The sequence below is a fragment of the Neoarius graeffei genome, chromosome 12, assembly GCF_027579695.1.
Source record: "Neoarius graeffei isolate fNeoGra1 chromosome 12, fNeoGra1.pri, whole genome shotgun sequence".
NCBI lineage: Eukaryota > Metazoa > Chordata > Actinopteri > Siluriformes > Ariidae > Neoarius > Neoarius graeffei.
Window position 1 is genome coordinate 66,664,468 of NC_083580.1, and position 21,299 is coordinate 66,685,766.

Sequence of the window (21,299 nt, forward strand, 5' to 3'; positions counted from 1 at the left end):
TCATCACTGAGCAAGCTGCATTTACAGCTATTCCACTGTCTTCCTGATTAATGTACACATACATGTGTGTACACACTGCCGGAGCTGGGTCAGAACACTACCATGCTGCTTTGTCAGGGTAGGGAAGAATGCTAATTTTAAACAAGCAAACAAAAAACAAACAGACAATGGCTCTTTTTCAGTTGTGTTTCATTTTGTAACATTCTACCAGGCGTTTATTCTACAAGCTAGTCAGTAAATCCAGTCAGTTACTTCAGAGGTATTAGGTATTGTAAGCGCTGTGGCAATAATACAATGATGTGTTGACAGAAAATGTACTTTTAATACTTAAGTATTTTTAAAAGCAAGCACTTCAGTACTTTAACTTGAGTAAAAATTTGACCGTACAACTTTCACTTGTATCCGAGTAACATTTGACCAGTGGGATCCGTACCTTGACTTAAGTAACTTAGTTGGGTACTTTGTCCACCTCTGGTTGTTATTAGAACCATATAGTAATTATTTTATTTGTAGAGTTCAGGAGAAGAGAATGGTTAGTGTTTTATTAAATCAGCACAAAATCTCTCTCCGCCCCAACTAACCAATCACACTGGTCTGGCTACAGAGCAACAGCACTGCTACAACTCACCGGAGCTCTATTAATTCTCCATTCCTAATAATACTCAGTCCAGTTCCTGATATGAAGTGTGTGTTGCACTGCTGAGAATTAACCATAACTGCCCTACAGGTTAAAGTTTCACATTAAAAATTCCAGGACTAGCGTTGACTTAACATAAGGGACAACATATTAATGTCTACAAATTCAAATTGTAAGGAGTTTGCAGTTAACGTACATGAAAAGCATGGAGGTCTAGACTAAACCTGCTGCAATGATCACGGTGTGCAACACAAAGCAAAACTCCCAGTGAATTGCATGCACCTTAAAAAAAAAAAAGGGGGGGGGGGGTTTCTCTAAAATTTGATATTAAAAGATTATGACTAATGTAATAGCTTTTGGTAAGGTTTTCAGAGCATAAAAATGTCTTCACAATACAAAAGACTTAAGTATTAATGCCCTGTGACACCACGCATGAATTAATACGTCACTTCGGAAAGTAAATCCAATAAAGTAATTTTCACCTTTATGCAAACACCTTGCACTAATCTGGAAGAGCTTTTAAAAGCAGTGGTTTAGGGCTGTGTGTCTGCATTCATCTTTTATAGGTCAGCAAGGAAAGAAGAAAAAAAAAAATTCCTAGCGTTCAACTCCTGATTAACCCCAATTAAATCTAACTCTGTGCACATAAAAAGAAAAATAAATAAATATGAATCAAATTAAGTTATTTTATATTGACTATGTACTATACTAGTAAAACTCAGGCATATTAAATTAGAGTGTATACAGAAGAATCTAAGTATCCGTGCATCTGGAGCCTAAATTCCTTAATGTAAGGAAGTAAAACCCAGCTCTCGCACAAATACACAAAAACACGTCCTCTGCGATGAGGCTACGTTTCACTGTCGCAAAAAGCTGACCGAATTGTTCACTTCCAGCAGCTCCAGTGCAATTCAGCATGCTGGTGCCATTACCTGTTCAGCAGGACTAAATGGCACCGCATTTCCAATAAACTCTCTCTCTCTAAATAAAGTGATTAAATCACTGCACAGATTAATCACAGACACTAAAACCTTTTATATCTGGGTAAGACCATGTTATTTGATAGAGGAGGTCCTCCATTAGTTGCCCCTCTGGCGTCCTATAATGCGGTGCAACTTCTCGCAGTGGTCCAGCTTCATGGTCTCGGCTTTCTGCTTCAGCCGCTCATCCCGATAAAGCTGACCCAGGTTAGCCAGGTCCGACTCTGAGATGTACACAAATTCCACATGGTTAGTACAGGACATGGCTGGCTAATAAGTACAGTAACACTAGTTGTTTTTCCACTCTGATTCATGTACATGTTTGAAAACCAGCGCAATACAAATGATACTGTTCCATTTCAATCCATCAGGTGCTATTTATTTTACAGAACACCTGATCAAGGACACAAGTGTGTCATCAATATTTATTACAACAAGTGCTTTGCTTCAAAATCACTATGCAATTGCTGCATGCAAGACAGTCTTTTTTTTGGCTCCAATCAACGTGAAAGTTTAACAAGCATGCTCTGAGAACAATAATCCCCCGCTACAATATACTGCAAAATGCGTATTACTGTTCTATAACAGCCTTTTGCCAAATTTTGTGAAATTCCTCCAAAAATTCTGAGGAGTTGATTTTCACCCTACCTATCTGAGCTGCTCAGCTGCTCCTGAGTGTGCCTAAAACTAAGCGCAAGCTTAAGGCCAATTTATGCTGACAACCCAGTCCTTGCAGACGGCGTCGCAGATAGTGTCTGCGTAGCCCCCCCACCTTCGCAGATGCTCTGCGCGCACCTCCCAAAAATTGTGACTACCGCAGAAGCCTCGCAGACAAGAGGGCTCTGATTGGTCCACTCTACATCTGCTGTACACGCACTTCCGCTTCCCTACTTTCCCGGTTTGGTTTGTTTTCACGACCGCCATTTTTAAAAACACGAGCGAAGATGGAGCAGCACGAAGAGCGGTTGATCGAGGAAGTATGTACATCTATACGACTCCAGTTCTAGTCATTATAAGTAACCAGAGGATAAACACTCCACTAACCACACCCACCAACTACTCCTAGCGATTTCGCGACTTCGCGCCCCCTTGCGTTGTGGCGGTGAATAACATCGTGCACGCCTATTACTCCCCGCTCAACGATAAATTACAACTGTCTGCGAAAAGCTATCTGCGAAAGCCTTGTCGCAAGAGCATGCAGAGGCCCTTAGAGGGGACCATGCTTTTGCAACTCCTAGACTGTGGAACAATCTGCCTTTGCAGATTAGACAGGCCTCTTTGACCGTTTTGAAATCGCTTCTTAAAACCCATCTCTTCTTTCGCCTTGGCTTTTAACACCATGTGAGACATTGATTTTACTTTATCTGATTTGTTTTTATTATAGGGCTGTTGTTCTTAGCCTTGTTTTATGACTTAATTTATATATCTTATTTATTATGTCTTATTTTTTCTACTGTACAGCACTTTGGTCCACTGTTTTTTTTTTTAATAAAGTGCTTTATAAATAATGCTGGACTGGATTGGATTCAGAAGGTGAAAACCCTTTCCAGGATGGACAGACACTGCCACAGCATAATCCCCCTTCGGGCCTTTCGGCCAGCGGGGGATTTTATTATTATTATTAAAAAAAAAAGGCATCTGCAGCAAAGTCCGACTCTGTTGCGAAAGAGGTTCAGTGTAAACGTTTCCCCCAAGACTAAAGGCTTCAAAAGCATCGCAATACTTCAAATTCTCATAAAACACAAAGGTGGTTTGTAATACTGTGCAAAGTTTGGCATACAACAGCAGCACTATTGCTCTGAACAAGCACCTGAACAGAAAACTCGGGCACTATTCTGGATGATGGACTGCCAGAAAAGGCAAAAAACACTGTAATTGTTGTTTATTCATGTTTATTGAGTTACCATTAGTAGGGAGAGATTTAAATAAGCCCTCTTTATTTTTATCATGTTGGAGTTGCAGTTTAAACCTACTGTTGGAGAACTGAAGGCAAATTTTTTTTATCAATTATATTTCTCATTTTATTAAATATAGGAATGCATTTTTGATCGCTATTTTGTCACTGCTACAGCAAGTTATGAGTGTTTGAATGTAATACATCAGTCCATATGTCAAAGCAACGGTCGTAAACAAGATTCGTTGAGACATCGTAGGACGGAAGTAAAACGTACAGCGAAAATCAAAGTGACCGACATCTGCCAACGTTGTCAAAAGACGTGCGCGCCCTCATTCGAATGCTGACGTAATCAAGCTGGAAGTTGTTTGTTTTGATAGCAATCAGGAAAGTTAAAAAAAGTAGGCAGTAATCGTCATTTAAACTCGTTTTTGTGCGATATTTCGTTTGGAAAACAGTTTTCAAAATGACAGCACTGACACCTGGCTGACACTTCACATTTTGAAGTCTCGCACAAGTCTCGTGAAGATCGCGTGGATAAGCGATGCCTGTCGTGGACCAAACGAACTAAATTCAACACGGCTAAAAACCGAATAGGCCGATAAGTATAATATTTAATTGCAATTAGTTGCCAATACGAGTCACGACACAAGGTTACTAAAACCCAAAATGTAATTGAATAACACGTTAAGAAATAAAGCAAGTTTAAAAATGACTTCAGTTCTCCTTTAAATCTGCAGTATATAACCCTTAAAAATAACTGTCATTTGCTAAAACTGTCACTATGATCTGACAGTATAACATGATGCAGAGAATCTGTAGGAAGAAAGAAAATGTAGAACTGTTTTCCAAAATGCTATAAATCCATTTTGATTGTTTTCAGAAAAATGACATTTATTTACCCAGACCCATAAATTTTGCAAATATTTAATTTATCCTGTTATAATAGATGGTTCAGTCTGAACATTTTCAACAATAATTGACAAACCTAACAACAATGTTATTGATTATAAATCCAAAGTTTACTATAAATTTTTTTCAAAACGCTATAAATCCATTCATTTTTTCTGTTTTTAAAAACGAGGACATGCTGTAGATATATAATATCAGGAACTTTCATCACACAATTTATAATAAAATCAAATAAGTTATCATCTCATCTCATTATCTCTAGCCGCTTTATCCTTCTACAGGGTCGCAGGCAAGCTGGAGCCTATCCCAGCTGACTATGGGCGAAAGGCGGGGTACACCCTGGACAAGTCGCCAGGTCATCACAGGGCTGACACATAGACACAGACAACCATTCACACTCACATTCACACCTACGCTCAATTTAGAGTCACCAGTTAACCTAACCTGCATGTCTTTGGACTGTGGGGGAAACCGGAGCACCCGGAGGAAACCCACGCGGACACGGGGAGAACATGCAAACTCCACACAGAAAGGCCCTCGCCGGCCCCGGGGCTCGAACCCAGGACCTTCTTGCTGTGAGGCGACAGCGCTAACCACTACACCACCGTGCCGCCCAAATAAGTTATATAAACACTTAAATAACATTCATTTATGTTTAATCTTACGTTTTAAGACTGTCCACCACAGAAAAACTAACTAAATAACAAATGGCCAGTTAGTTCAATTTTTTTTTTAAATGCAATCCATTCAAAGTGCCACCTTAAATGGCATGACAAAACCACTAATTAAATAACAATAATTAGCCCGCCACCAGAATAGTGAATTTTCTTAGTTTGCTCTCGTTCATGGTTATCTTTGTTTAAACGACGTCTTCTACCACCTGGTGTAGGTCTCAGGGCCTCTGCATGCTCTTGCGACAAGGCTTTCGCAGATAGCTTTTCGCAGACAGTTGTAATTTATCGTTGAGCGGGGAGTAATAGGCGTGCGCGATGTTATTCACCGCCACAACGCAAGGGGGCGCGAAGTTGCTAGTAGTAGTTGGTGAGTGTGGTTAGTGGAGTGTTTATCCTCCGGTTACTTATAATGACTAGAACTGGAGTCGTATAGACCCCTTTCACTAACGTCACCCGAAACCGGAAGTAAACAGACCCTGCGCCATTTTGGAAGACCAACAAACTCGTGATTGGGGAAAATAACGGCAGCGGTATGTGAACCCACGAGAATAAAGTGGAGTGGCAAACGACTTAAACAAACAAATCTGAGCTGTTTTATTTATGATTTATTGGCCCAACAGTAGACTTGAAAGAAACCTGTGAGAGACTTGGCAAAAAACTGTGGATATAATGGATAAGTCTGTGCATGATCTGCGGACACTGAGGTAAGCAAACGCAAGAAATTCAGATTTAAAACATGCTAAAGTGGCCCCAAGTTGATAACTGTATGGAGGAGCAAGCCTCCCAGACTTCTACAATTTAATAATAATAATAATAAATAATAATAATAATAACAATAAAGGATGGTTTGGGGCTTGCTCGCTGCTGCCAGGTTGGTTGTTGAGTAGCCTGACTTTTTTTTTTTTTTCTTGCGTGTGGTATCATTGTTGACGCGAGGTTGTTTTTTGAACATGCCAATGCGGACACGATTTCCCCTGATGAGTTATGACTTCAGACGCGATGCGTGTGTGGAGGTGTGGAGTCCGCGTGATATGTGCGTAAGATAGGCTTCTCATGTGTTTGGAGATCCGCGCTCTGAGACAAGCCCCCCCCCGCAGGGAAAAAAGGGACCCCCCCGAAAATATCGGCATAGTTCGAACACTGAGTGTAGGCACTGGGTGTAAACAACAAATAGTTTACAATGTCTGGGTAGCAAACAGATGGCAGAATTGGTGTCAGGTCCTCCTTATGTTTCCATTCTCCCTTGCCCCAAGTCTTATCATATGGGTCAAACCCATCAATCACAGCCAGTTTCTCCACATACCGTGCCCTTTCTGCAGCTGGTAATGTACTCACATAACCAGAATTATCATCCATCGTGTCACTTTACTCTCGCTCGTACTTTGTTTTATATTGAGTGCATGTACTTGGTCTTCCAATATGGCGCCTAACAAAATCTCGCGGCGCGGTGACGTCATGTGAAAGGGGTCTATAGATGTACGTACTTCCTCACTTCCTCGATCAACCGCTCTTCGTGCTGCTTCATCTTCGCTCGTGTTTTTAAAAATGGCGGTCGTGAAAACAAATCAAACCGGGAAAGTAGGGAAGCGGAAGTGCGTGTACAGCAGATGTAGAGTGGACCAATCAGAGCCCTCTTGTCTGCGAGGCTGTCTGCGGTGGTCACAATTTTTGGGAGGTGCTCGCAGAGCATCTGCGAAGGGGGGGGGGGCTTCGCAGACGCCATCTGTGACGCCATCTGCGAGGACTGGGTTGTCAGCATAAATTGGCCTTCACAGGTTCTTCAGAACCATCAAAAGTACTCACAACCACCATTTGCAAAAGTTATTTGTGCTCAAGAAGCTACACAAGCAAACAAAACTCCTCGCTTCAGGGCGCCGCCATGCGGGATAGTGTAGAACGCTGATCGAACTCTGATTGGTCTAGAGGAAATGTCACACTCGGCCAAAAAACAGGTGTAGCGCCTATCGCGTTTTGGAGAGAAACTACAATTTGCAGCACAAATAAACAAGGAAATATAGCGATTTGGCATGAAACATTAATGGAGCGGTGAACAGGCTCAGTACACAGCAGAATAGCGCGACGAGCTTTTTTTAATTTGGCGTTTATCGCGTTTTGGAAAAGAGCTCTTCAAATAAATAAATAAAAAAAATAACGATCAGGCTCCTCAGGTTCCACTTAGTAGTCCTAATGCCATTTGCAAGAATCCACCATGCCCAAAGCAAAACAACCAATCAGAGCCAGGAGGAGTGTCTGATTTTCAGGGGGTGGGTGGGAGGACACCCCACAAAGCTAAGATGGTAATGGTTACAGGAACATCTCTCATATTATTAAACATCGTAATCAAGAGTGTCTGTTCAAGGTGTAAAACTTGCTAAGGGACATGGAACCAAATGTTAGGTATGTTGTTATTGTAGAATTTTGACCCCATGTTGATTTCAGAAAACCCTAAACAAGTGCACCAAAATCTTATTGGACAATCATTCTTCCCCAGAAAAAGACCAGTTCAAAGAATTCATTGACAACCCAATAGCCATGACATTCATGTCCATGATGTGTGCATGTAAACTTCTGACCACAACTGTACATCAACCACATCTGAAACAACTGAAGAGAATTCGCTTATACAAACAGACTCATGAGCATACTCACTCTGTTGCTTCTCTTTCCAGCAGCTGCTCTGAAGATGGTCTATGTAGTCACTCTCGATGGTTTTCTCCAGTTCATCCAGTGCTACCCCATGATACTCCTTCTCAAAGCTCTTATCTACATAATACTGTATGCCCATATGCCGCGTCTCCCTGGACACCACCAAACCCATGGAGCTGTTGGACAACAGGATGTTTTATCACTGCGGTCACTAAAGAAACCAAATCATTCCTCAATGGTTTGGAATGGGATTACAATTCAGAAGCAATCAGTTCCTTGATACCAGTCTGACATGTGTGTTTACAAAGTCTATAATCAAACATGTATGCTGTAATCCCATCGTCACTGCTCTGAGTGACGTCTAACGAAAAGATCAGACTCACGGTTTGTAGAAAAGACTGTAAGGGGGGTTAGTGGCCATCAGCTGGGTTATTACAGAGATGAGGATGAGCACCAGGACAGGCAGAAGCTGCAGGAAAGCTGTGAATGTATTCTTTAAAAAAAAAAAAAAAAGTTGCGTCAGTATAAAATATTGGTGTGTAATACACCTTTCCGTCTTTTTGTAAGGAAAAAAAGAAAAGGTAGTATAAAATAAACGTGCGCACCCCCCCTTTTTTGTTAAGGGGGGGAGGGGAGTTGTGTTGTGCAAACATTTTACTTTTTTTTAAAAAAACAAAGGCAAAGAAAGAGAGGGGGGAAAAAAAAAGGTGTGTTGCACACATTTTATGAAGTTTTATACTGACTTTTTGTTTTAAAAAAAAAAGTTAGGGTTAACGTCCCTGAATTAGGACTGCTTTTCAAACTGCCAAACTATTCACATTTTTGCTTGGTCACAGATCCAAAAGCACTTTGAATTGTGAGGAGTCTCAGGGTGCCTCTAAAGACTCCCTTTTTCAAAGCCAGAGGCACGTTATTTATTTTATTAGGAAATATATTATGTATTCAAACAAACAGTCTACACACTTGGTCACTTAGAATAGAAAATCACACATCAGTGCATAGTACCGACTTTACACTCAATAAATGACAGTGTGACCCTTCAGGAGGTTTAGTACAATTCAAACTCTGGATAGAGGCGAGTTAAAGCGCATATTCTGGACCAATTTCGTTTTTTTTTTTTTTACCGTATTGGCTCGAATATAAGACGGTGTTTTTGTTGTAAAAAATAGCTCTTAAAAAGGGGGGGGGGGGGGGGGGGTCGTCTTAAATTCGCGGACTAGACAAAATGCTGCCAAAAACGAAAGTGAAAGTGAGGACAGTGAGAGTGAGCAAAGTGAGGCTGAGGATCTCTGTGCTGAGTAGCTGTAATTTAGCAAACTACCCTTTCCATTGTTTCAGTTTATTATTGTAAACCTTAATGTATTGTTTAATGCATTGTTTAAAGCATTTGCACTGTTCTGCAAATTTATTCCATATACCCGTAGGCTATTGGAAGTTATGCATTGACATTCTGAAGTTTATGAACTTTCAATCTAAACCTGACAAATTTGTTGAATTAATGCAATTTAAATGTTTTAATTTGGCTTGTCTAGTAGCCTGCAGTTTAGCCTCTTTTTTTACTTCTATGAAAAGTGTTCACGGAAATGAGACTGAAATTACCTATTTAAATGTGAAAAACAAAAGCCTCTAATTTTAAACAGAATTTTGAAATAAATACGCTTTATATGAATGAACATTTGGTCTTCAAAAAACTTTTTCCCCAAAGATGAACTTGGAAAAGGGGGGGTCGTCTTACATTCAGGGTCGTCTTATATTCGGGCCAATACGGTATATGAAAGTACGTCCCTTTACACACTCATCCAGAAGGGTAATTTTGCACAAGGCCATCTGTCTACAGCAGAAAAAAATAAAATAAAACGCATCTGGAAAAATCCCAAGGGAATCTGGAGCCAGATTCGTGACGTTACCTGCGGAAGCGCCAGCAGGCTGCGAGAGCTTTGCACGGTTTCGGTGCACAGCCTGTGTAGACCAAGCGCTCCCATTTCTCTCTCATTGTCTGGTCTTTTGGGAAACGGTGAGTACTAATCCCATCATGATTGGTGTTGCTACACCCTCCTACGATACATCTGTTAACCATTTTAATAATTACGCGATAATGTTGAAGAAATTTACAGAAAACCACCAGGTCGTTTTCTCATAAACAAACCAGCGCTGATGTAGGATTCAGACGGGGGCGTCCCGCACGTGACGTCACGAAAATCAATGTTTGCCAGGAAATCCAAATGCCAGGTTTTTTCAGAGGCGGACCAATTCGCCTCAAATGGCTTGATTTCAACTGAATTTTTCTGGTATTGCGCAAGGTAAAAAAATTGCACAAAATGCAGAAAGTTACAGATATTTGGCCAAAGTTTAATATAAAATAGGAGAATTACACTGATCTTGCTCCTGAATTAACCCGTGATATGCCCTTTAAGAGCTTTGAGAGCAAAAGTGTTGACTGTTCAGGAGACCCGAGGTCTGGCTTTGGAAATATAATAATGAGCAAAGTACAGGGATGAGCGAGTAAGGAGATGAGCGGAATGTGACCGACCTGGCTGCGGTTCTCCTGTACTTCCTCCTCCCGTCTCTCATACGCACGCCGTCTGCGTGGCTGGTAGAAATGGGAATAAGAAGCTCCTCTGTTTGTGTATACATGAATGTTTCCTGTAGTAACGTGCAAAAAAAAAAAAAAAAATACAAACTGAACAAATCTACATACATCTCACACACCTTAAATTCTGTCTCTTCAAACAAAAACAAAAAAAAAAGACAATATTACTTTGTTGTAAAAAAAAAAATTGCATTAATGCAATACATTTTTATTTTATTTTACACAATGCTTGCACTGCAGATAAAATGCTGCACTGTGACCTCTAGTGGTAAATCTAGTTTAGTTTTTGGAGCTTAATACTGTACTGTAGTTCCCGGAGCGATAACCTTTTCTACAGCCTTGATCTTAACCCATCTGTACATACATCAGATCCCATGTAGTGCACTTTATAAATATGGGACCCAGTTAATACATTTGGACTAACCTGTTGGAAACCTGCCACCAAAGAAGATGTTGAAGAGCTCTTCTGGTGAGATGTCAGCCTCAAAGTCCCTGTGGAAGGTTCGGTGGTGTGTGTGAGTATAACGAGGCTGGGCTGAGGAGTGACTAGCTGTCTCTGTGGCACCCTGTTCTCCATATTGATCATACTGCTGCCTCTTCTCTGGGTTACTCAGCACTGCGTAGGCATTACCAATAGCTGCAGAAAAGAGCATGAGGTGTAGGACACAATTAGTACAGAAAAACTAAGACTACAGCCCAAAAAAAAAAAAAAGGGGGGGGGGGGGGGGGGGGTTTGCATCATGCAGGCTTTAAAACAATCTATACTATTCAAAAAAAGTAGGGGATATTGGATTTACAAGTAGAATGAAATGCAGATCATGAGGTCAGGAAGGAAACAAATGACAGAAAAACATTAAGGAAACATTTGTCAATTTATTCGAAACAGTCAGTAAAGGACAGATTCTCCAGAATAAGGGTCAACACAAACACAGGGTCACACAGCAAATTTACCACCATTTTGAAACCGAGTCAGTAGCGGGTAAAACCCCCTCGGCATGGCATACTCCTAACGAGACGTCCCAGGTCATTTTGGGGAATGTTATTCCATTCCTGTTGCAATGCTGCAGCAAGTTCTTGGACATTGGCAGGAGGTTGTTGACGTTGGCGTAGCCGCTGTCCAAGCATGTCCCAGACATGCTCGATGAGGGAAAGGTCCGGACTGAGTGCTGGCCATGGTAATCTGGTGATATTCTGCTGCTGGAGGTAATCTGTAACGATCCTGGCCCTATGACATCTGGCATTGTCATCTTGGAAAATGAAACGGCGGCCATAACGACGTGCAAACGGCACAACATGGGGTGCCAAGATGTTGTCCCGGTAGTACTGCCCTGTGACACGTCCAGCAACAACATGCAAGTCTGTTCTGCCGGCAGCAGTGATGCCTCCCCACACCATTACAGAGCCACCCCCATACGGATCATGTCTAATGACGTTAACGTCATGGAAACGTTCGTTACGTCGGCGCCAAACCCTCCTGCGTCTGTCCAGGAAGTCCACAGTGAACCTTGACTCATCTGAGAACATTACGTGGTTCCATCGGCGATTATCCCAGCGTTGATGATGACGACACCATTGGAGTCTGGCCCTAATGTGACGATCCCTCAAACAGGGAATGACACGAGGACGTCGGGCGTGTAAGTGAAATCTGTGCAGTCAATTCCTGATGGTCTGGCCACTCACTACCAAGCCAGTATCCCTTCGAAGTTGAGACTTTATCTGATTTGCTGTTACCATACGATTTCTCAAGGCAATAGTGCGGATGAATCTGTCCTGAGCCTGAGTTGTTGCCCTTGGTCGACCGGATCATGGTCCATCCTGAACAGACCCTGTAGCACAATGTCTGGACCATAATCTGCTGATGACAGACTGGGAAACATTCAATGCTCTTGCCACAACGACCTGTCTTGTGCCAACCTGTAGCATGCCAAGGGCACGTAACCTCTCATCCTGTGTTAGACGGCGCATGGTCTCTTTAATTAACGACTTCAACCACTGATAATCTGATGCTTTCTCTTCAAAATCTTCCTTTGGAGTGGCTCTAACCTTCCAATTCAGAGTCATGCAAATTTGTGGCACGACCCCCTTGATAATCAGTAGCATCCCGTGCTGATCATGAGAGTGTCATTGATGTGTTTGGGTGATGAATTTCTTTGGAAATGCTTCCTCAGTAAGGAACTATACAACATGCTTTCGTATCCCTTTGTATATGTGAAAATTTGGATCTCAAAATAAAATATCCCCTACTTTTTTTGAATAGTATATTATCATGCAAAATGTAAGTGGTTCCTGATGCTACTATGCAAGTCACTGACTTGTACAGAGTTAAAGGACTGTTTCAGCATTATGTTAAATTAATTTTGATCTGCACTACCTGTTGAGGGAGTAAGATTTATTTTCCACAGTAAAATGAAACACTTGGGCATTTCAAGCTCTACATTTTAACAAATGGCATTGCTGAATGCAGAGCCGTACCTTTAAAAGCGTCTGTAGCTCCAGGAGCACAGTTCTTGTCTGGGTGAAAGCGTAGCGCAAGCTTGCGGTAGGCCTTTTTCAGATCCTCATCGCTGGCATCCTTCGGCACACCCAGAATCTCATAGAAATCTTTACATCGCTGTATTCTGCCAGTATAGATAAAAATAAAGATAGGGCCTGAGTCACTTAGGAGAACACAGTAATACTATAGAATAGGATCTGAGATCATCTCAGCGCATGATGGTAAAGGAATGAACCTTAGGACTCCCTGTCTCTGCTCTTCAGTATAACTCTTCTTGTCATCGCTGGACACCTCACCAGCGCCTCCTGTGCTGTAACGGTGGTGCTGCTGCTGGCTGGGGATGTCCTCATCCGTGTTCCTCCACCCAGGCGGCGGTGTGTATGTTCGCTCGGTCTCCGGGGCGGCAGCACTCCCATTCTTCACGATAGCATCAATGAGGACTAATTGTTGACAGAGAGGAAGCTGGGGTAAGCGTGATTGCTTGTCACATGAAGTACATGGGATGTTTTACCTTTTAAGTATCAACATTACACCTAAATGAAGCGTCTCAAAAGCCAAGAAAGTCTGAAGAGGTGATGGCTGAATTAGCAAGTCAGTCAGTTACCTTCCCCCATGACAGCAATTCGATATTGCTGCCAAACCTACATGTGCACATATTTGTGCTGAACAAGCTCTAAAGCTGTGGTTCTCCACAGATCCATTACACAGAGTGTCTGCACTTTCATTTTTTAAATCATATACTGAAAGAATATACTAATTACTGAAGTGAAACTGAATAGGTTTCTAAAGTTGAGCAGCTTTCATATAATGTCAAATGCGTTTTTTTTAAAATAACCTGACATAAAACGCAGGGTGGCATGGTCGTGTAGTGGTTAGCACTGTCGCCTCACAGCAAGAAGGCCCTGGGTTCAAGCCCAGTGGCTGACAAGGGCCTTTTTTTTTTTTTAGTGTGGAGTTTGCATGTTCTCCCCGTGTCTGCGTGGGTTTCCTCCAGGTGCTCCGGTTTCCCCCCCACAGTCCAAAGACATGCAGGTTAGGCTAATTGGTGGCTTTAAATTGACCGTAGGTGTGAACGGTTGTTTGTTTCTATGTGTCAGCCCTGCGATGACCTGGTGACTTGTCCAGGGTGTACCCCGCCTCTCACCCATAGTCAGCTGGGATAGGCTTCAGCTTGCCTGTACAGGATAAGCAGCTACAGATAATGGATGAATGGACATAAAATGCTATTATGATACAACTGCTTGTGGACAGAAAGTAGGGATGCATGGATCAAATACCGAGCATCAGATATCAGGGCCTGAAATGCTGGTATTATATATTTCTTTCACCTCAGAAATATTGCTAAGATAAGAAATTTAGTGTCACTACATGACACGGAAAAACTAGTTCATGCTTTCGTTACCTCCAGGTTGGATTACTGTAATGCCTTACTGTCTGGATGTTCCAATAAGTGCATAAACAAGCTCCAGTTAGTTCAAAATGCAGCAGCAAGAGTCCTTACTAGAACTAGAAAACATGACCACATCACCCCTGTCTTATCCACACTGCATTGGCTCCCAATCAAATTTCGTATTGATTATAAAATACTACTATTGACCTTTAAAGCACTGAATGGTCTCGCACCACATAAAGCTGGCTGCTTTATGTCCCGGGGCTCCCTCATGCCTGTGTTACCTTCTGGCTCTCCCCTTTTAGTTATGTTGTCATAGGTAGTTGCCGGAGTCCCTGCTTGTACTCCGTGCAATATGTAAACTGTTCCTACTTATTCAGGTGACATTGGGCATACCTAACAACCTGTGTTTTCTCTCTCCCCCCCAAATCTGTCCCTCTGAGTTACATGCCGGTCCTGAGATCGAGATGCTGAGCTCTTCTGCTCCTCGGACCTGCCTGATCCATCCTGGTGCCCTGTGTCTGGTTGGAGTCTCATCGCATCGCTCCTGTGGAGGACGGCTCCATGTGAACAGTTGAAAGTCACACCTGGAGGACGCTCTGGACTCTTACAGTAATGCTTTTATGGCTGAAGACTACAGTTGACTTGCTAACTTTAGGACTGCAGTTGTCATGAACAGTTTTGCACTCAAGTTTCCATCAATGAAGAGTTTATAATATCAACGAAACAGACTTCATGTTAAAACTGCTAATGTTATAGTCATGTTGTCTGTTGTTGCCCAAATGAGGATGGATTCCCTTTTGAGTCTGGTTCCTCTTGAGGTTTCTTCCTCATGTCGTCTGAGGGAATTTTTCCTTGCCACCATCACCACAGGCTTGCTCATTGGGGATAGATTAGGGATAAAATTAGCTCATGTTTTAAGTCGTTCAAATTCTGTAAAGCTGCTTTGCGACAATGCTTATTGTTAAAAGTGCTATACAAATAAACTTGACTTGGTATATGGTTAAATTTTTGATGTTCATTCATTCTCTATAGCACTTATCCATTGCGGATCGTGGGTGAGCTGGAGCCAATCCCAGCTGACTTCGGGTGAGAGGCAGGGTACACCCTGGACAGATCGCCAGTCTATTGCAGGGCTGACACACAGACATGGACCGCCATTCATGCTCATTCACAACCACGGGCAATTTAGAGTAGCCAGTTGGCCAAATCTGGACCATGGAAGGAAACAAGTAGGTGTGAGGAAAACACGCAACCTCCACACAGAAAAGCCCTAGCATGTCCGAACCCAGAACCTGTTTGCTGTGAGGTGACTGAGTTAAAGTGCATATTCTGGACCAATTTCATGTTTTTTTTTTTATGAAAGTATGTCCCTTTACACACTCATCCAGAAGGGTAATTTTGCACAAGGCCATCTGTCTACAGCAGAAACGCATCTGGAAAAATCCCAAGGGAGTCTGGAGCCAGATTCGTGACGTCACCTGCGGAAGCGCCAGCAGGCTGCAAGAGCTTTGCACAGTTTAAGTGCACAGCCTGTGCAGACCAAGCGCTCCGATTTCTCTCTCATTGTCCGGTCTTTTGGAAAACGATGAGTACTAATCTCATCAAGATTGGCATTGCTACACCCTCCTACTGTTAACCATTTTAATAATTACACGATAACGTTGAAGAAACTTGCAGAAAACCACCAGATCGTTTTCTCATAAACAAACCAGCGCTGACGTAGGATTCAGACAGAGGCGTCCCGTATGTGACATCATGAAAATCAATGTTTGCCGGGAAATCCAAATGCCAAGTTTTTTCCGAGGCAGACCAATTCGCCTCAGATTTCATCTGAATTTTTCTGGTATTGCGGAAGGTAAAACAACTGCAGAGAATGCAGAATGTTACAGATATTTGACCAAAGTAGGACAAAATAGGAGAATTACATTGATCTTGCGGGCGGCACAGTGGCGTAGTGGTTAGCGCTGTCGCCTCACAGCAAGAAGGTTCGGGTTCGAGCCCTGTGGCTGGCGAGGGCCTTTCTGTGCGGAGTTTGCATGTTCTCCCCGTGGGTTTCCTCCGGGTGCTCCGGTTTCCCCCACAGTCCAAAGACATGCAGGTTAGGTTAACTGGCGACTCTAAATTGACCGTAGGTGTGAATGTGAATGGTTGTCTGTGTCCATGTGTCATGAATATATTTGAATATAATCATGGGTGCACAAACGTTCTGGCCATACAGCCAGCTTATTTAAATATACAAGGGATCTTGGCTGAATAACAAAACCAAACAAACAGGAGTCCAGTGTTTGGCAATGCAAGACAAGACTGCAAGACCCAAACAGACAACTGAGCCAAGTGTTGATCATGAGACATGCCGTGATATCCAGACGCTGCACTTTCTATTTCAGTGCCAGCATGTAAAGCCTAAGGTTACTCACCTCGGGCTCGGGTGCTGGGGTAGATTTTCTGTGCTTCATATAACATCTGCAGGGCTTTCTCCTTCTGTCCTGCTCTGAGACACAGCTTTGCTTTCTCGATCAGTCTGTCCGACTCTTCTTTATCAAATCCAAAGCCAGGCATCGCTACTCTACAGCTGCCTCAGATAACGGTACTGCCTACTTCACCTCGGACACCCGGGTGACAAATGCAATGACAGGCTGGAAAACAAAAAACAAGTACTACACCGAAACTGGGGAAGTTTTATGTCACAGCCGCTGACACTAAAGCAGAAACCAAAATAATGCAAACAAGCAAATTTACCTCAGGTAACGCAGGTGGGCGTTAGGATTAACTGTCGCGTGAAGACGCCAAATAGCTAACAGGCTAATAACATTTAGCTAGCAGCAGGTTAATTCCCGGTTTCCGGCAAAATTACAACCGTTTTAACTCCTGTCACTGTCACACACTTCATTCGCTCCCAAAAACAACATTTCTAAAACTCAATATCACATTTTTTTTAAAACTATAACCGTGTTATAAAGCGAGATAACCAACTGTCTAAATAACGGTAGCTAGCAACCGCCATCGCTAACCGGAACCGGAAGCACAGTAAGGACCAGTGTATTAAAAAAAAAAAAAAATTCCGCAAGCATTGCCCTTATATGGTATTTCCGCTGCACAGTGTTTTTCCAATATCATTTATTTCAGTGGGTCAACAATTTAGAAAAACTTTCTTGAATGAAACAGTCAAGGTTTAAAAGTGAAAATAAAATAAAATAAAATAAATTATTTGAAATGGAACAGAAAAAGAAGAAGACGCCAAGCCAAGAAGCCTTTATTTGTCACATGTACACTCAAGCACACAGTGAAATTTTACCTCTGCATTTAACCCATCTGAAGCAGTGACACACAAGTGAGCAATGAACACACACACACACACACAGCAGTGGGCAGCTACGCTACGGCGCCCGGGGAGCAGTTGGGAGTTACTGTAGGTGCCCTTGCTCAACGGCACTTCAGCCCAACCTCAGGCCATGGCTGCCCCATGTTAAAGTGCCATTCCACCATTGGATGTATTCTTTGGCATAAAATACAATATATTTCGACAACATATATAAATGGTATCACTAGATAGAGAAATCTTTTAGCTTCAAAATGATATATCAAACATAATTTTTTGACAACGACAAGTATATTAATTTTGCGACCAAAGTCACCTACCCTTTTAATTTCCGCGCGTGATGTCATCGGCAGGTTCCCCTTCTTGTGTACCACGTGACGTGTGACGTGGCACATATTATCAGCAATGGCGGATAGAACGCAATAAAAATCTCATCTCATCTCATTATCTCTAGCCGCTTTATCCTTCTACAGGGTCGCAGGCAAGCTGGAGCCTATCCCAGCTGACTACGGGCGAAAGGCGGGGTACACCCTGGACAAGTCGCCAGGTCATCACAGGGCTGACACATAGACACAGACAACCATTCACACTCACATTCACACCTACGGTCAATTTTAGAGTCACCAGTTAACCTAACCTGCATGTCTTTGGACTGTGGGGGAAACCGGAGCACCCGGAGGAAACCCACGCGGACACGGGGAGAACATGCAAACTCCACACAGAAAGGCCCTCGCCGGCCCCGGGGCTCGAACCCAGGACCTTCTTGCTGTGAGGTGACAGCGCTAACCACTACACCACCGTGCCGCCCCGCAATAAAAATAATACCAATAAATCTAGCTCATCTCATCTCATTATCTCTAGCCGCTTTATCCTTCTACAGGGTCGCAGGCAAGCCGGAGCCTATCCCAGCTGACTACGGGCGAAAGGCGGGGTACACCCTGGACAAGTCGCCAGGTCATCACAGGGCTGACACATAGACACAGACAACCATTCACACTCACATTCACAGCTACGGTCAATTTTAGAGTCACCAGTTAACCTAACCTGCATGTCTTTGGACTGTGGGGGAAACCGGAGCACCCGGAGGAAACCCACGTGGACACGGGGAGAACATGCAAACTCCACACAGAAAGGCCCTCGCCGGCCCCGGGGCTCGAACCCAGGACCTTCTTGCTGTGAGGTGACAGCGCTAACCACTACACCACCGTGCCGCCCCGCAATAAAAATAATACCAATAAATCTAGCTCATCTCATCTCATCATCTCTAGCCGCTTTATCCTTCTACAGGGTCGCAGGCAAGCCGGAGCCTATCCCAGCTGACTACGGGCGAAAGGCGGGGTACACCCTGGACAAGTCGCCAGGTTATCACAGGGCTGACACATAGACACAGACAACCATTCACACTCACATTCACACCTACGGTCAATTTAGAGTCACCAGTTAACCTAACCTGCATGTCTTTGGACTGTGGGGGAAACTGGAGCACCCGGAGGAAACCCACGCGGACACGGGGAGAACATGCAAACTCTGCACAGAAAGGCCCTCGCCGGCCCCGGGGCTCGAACCCAGGACCTTCTTGCTGTGAGGAGACAGCGCTAACCACTACACCACCGTGCCACCCCGCAATAAAAATAATACCAATAAATCTAGCTAACTGAAAGATTAACTCAAAATTTTTCGCAATGTTTTTGGCCCCCATATACGAGGAGAAATGACTCTCTCACTTTGGGGGTTTCCTGGTCTAAAAATAGACCGACACGTGGTACACAAGAAGGGGAACCTGCCGATGACATCACGTTTCACTACCGCGCGGAAATTAAAAGGGTAGGTGACTTTGGTCGCAAAATTAATATACTTGTCGTTGTCAAAAAATTATGTTTGATATATCATTTTGAAGCTAAAAGATTTCTCTGTCTAGTCATGTTGTCATAAAATATATTGTATTTTTTGCCAAAGAATACATCCAATGGTGGAATGGCACTTTAACCTAACCGCATGTCTTTGAACTGTAGGGGAAACATGCAAACTCCACACAGAAAGGCCCCTGTTGGCCACTGGGCTCGAATCCAGAACCTTCTTGCTGTGAGGCGACGGTGCTAACCACTACACCACCGTGCCGCCCCAAGACTGAAGCTCTGTTATATCTTATTTCTTATTTTCATATATGAGTTAAGACAAATAATTGTGTGATGGAGCAGATATCTGATATTACAAATTATTATACATATAGGACACTTTTTCCATGGAATAAATATATGTTATTTACCAGCTGGGAGGTCCGTATGGTGAAATACTGTGACCGAGGTCTTGAAAATACTGACCGAGGCCTCTGGGCCAAGGTCAGTATTTTCAAGGCCAAGGTCATGGTATTTCACGATACGGACTGACCTGAAGCTGGTAAATAATATATGTATTTTTTCTTTACCAAATTCTAACAGAAAATGAGAGCGCCCGAAAGGGAAACCATATTTAGAACAAACCTGCTACAAGCTCGTCAAAAACTTGTTTGACAAGCTACGTCAGCTCGGAATTTTCCAAAAGTAAAAAACTTGATCTAGGCGACACAAAATCAGGTGCTTTCGCTGTGAACACTGTCATTATCGCTATCCATGCTGTAAAATTAATGTTATTATACTGAGAAATACGAAAATAAACGTTGACAAAAAATTGCTACTATGTTTGTTGTTGTTGTGAATGAGCGAGTTGCCAAAGGTCCGTAACCGAGGTCTGGATCGTAGGATTCCGGACCGCTCGCGAGCCAATCAGAGTGCACGATTTGATGGAAACCAGACCGCGAAAAAAAAAAAATTATTTCTGGTTTCCATCAAATCCTGCGCTCTGATTGGCTGGCGAGTGGGTCCATATCCTACGGTACGGACCCCGGTTATGGACCTCTGGCGACTCGCTCATTCACAACAACAACAAACATAGTAGCATTTTTTGTCAACATTTATCTTTTTTTATAAGATTTATTTATAAGATTATCAAAAATCTTATAAATTTTTGCCAGCATTTCTCAGGAGAATAGCATTAATTTTACAGCATGGATAGCGATAACGACAGTCTTCACAGTGAAAGCGAGTTTTATTACCCTGAGGAAGAAGAAATAAAAGAAAACATTTCAGGAGAAAGCTAAAAACCTGTAACTGTTGCTAACGCTGAGCAAAAACATGGCTGAATCCTGAATGACTCAATTTTGTATAAATAGGGGACTACATAGGTGGCAAAATGTAGTTTTTTTCCTGCCATGGAAGTGCACTTGTATACCGAGGAGGAAGCAATTTGCATTACAGCCGTGAATGAGGATTCAAAATGGCGGCTCGGCTCGGTTTTCCCTTTCGTTTTCTGTTAGAATTTGGTAAAGAAAAAAATATTATTTACCAGCTTAAGGTTGGTCTGTATGGTGAAATACTGTGACCTCGGCCTTGAATACTGACCTTGGTCCAGAGGGCCTCGGTCACGGTATTTCACCATACGGACCTCCCAGCTGGTAAATAACATATATGTATTCTATTCCCTTCTAATGGATTTCATTCATTTGGTTCGATAGCGTGCAATATTGTTAGCATATCGCTTCTCCTACATGTATTACGTCACTCTACCCAATGGAGAATGAATGTTGAATATGGTTTACAATATTGCATGGTTGTCAAGACAACATGACGTCACACATCGGAGCTGATGTGAATATCCAATGAAAAACTTTTCTGCTGCGCATGCGCAAAGCATTTCTTTGTACACCAGGAAGGAGAAAGACGCA

General features: G+C 42.8%; 1 protein-coding gene across 1 annotated transcript; it reads right to left on the reverse strand.

The window, feature by feature from the left end:
* Positions 1-172: 172 nt before the first annotated feature.
* Positions 173-17,231, reverse strand: dnajc18 (DnaJ (Hsp40) homolog, subfamily C, member 18). Its single transcript, XM_060936278.1, has 9 exons — positions 16,960-17,231; positions 16,638-16,856; positions 13,063-13,267; positions 12,806-12,951; positions 10,758-10,970; positions 10,274-10,386; positions 8,127-8,236; positions 7,747-7,919; positions 173-1,841 (listed from the first exon to the last, which is right to left on the reverse strand). Exons 2-9 carry the CDS (start codon positions 16,777-16,779, stop codon positions 1,717-1,719), a joined length of 1,227 nt encoding a protein of 408 aa, XP_060792261.1. The 5' UTR covers positions 16,780-16,856; positions 16,960-17,231; the 3' UTR covers positions 173-1,716.
* Between the last annotated feature and the right edge of the window lie 4,068 nt (positions 17,232-21,299).

Coding starts and splice junctions, on each gene's coding strand:
- dnajc18 (XM_060936278.1), bottom strand. CDS start 16,779: ATGCCTGGCTTTGGATTTGATAAAGAAGAGTCGGACAGACTGATCGAG. Junction 12,952..13,062: donor CAGAGACAGGGAGTCCTAAG/GTTCATTCCTTT, acceptor CTATACTGGCAG/AATACAGCGATGTAAAGATT. Junction 10,387..10,757: donor TGGTGGCAGGTTTCCAACAG/GTTAGTCCAAAT, acceptor ACGTTACTACAG/GAAACATTCATGTATACACA.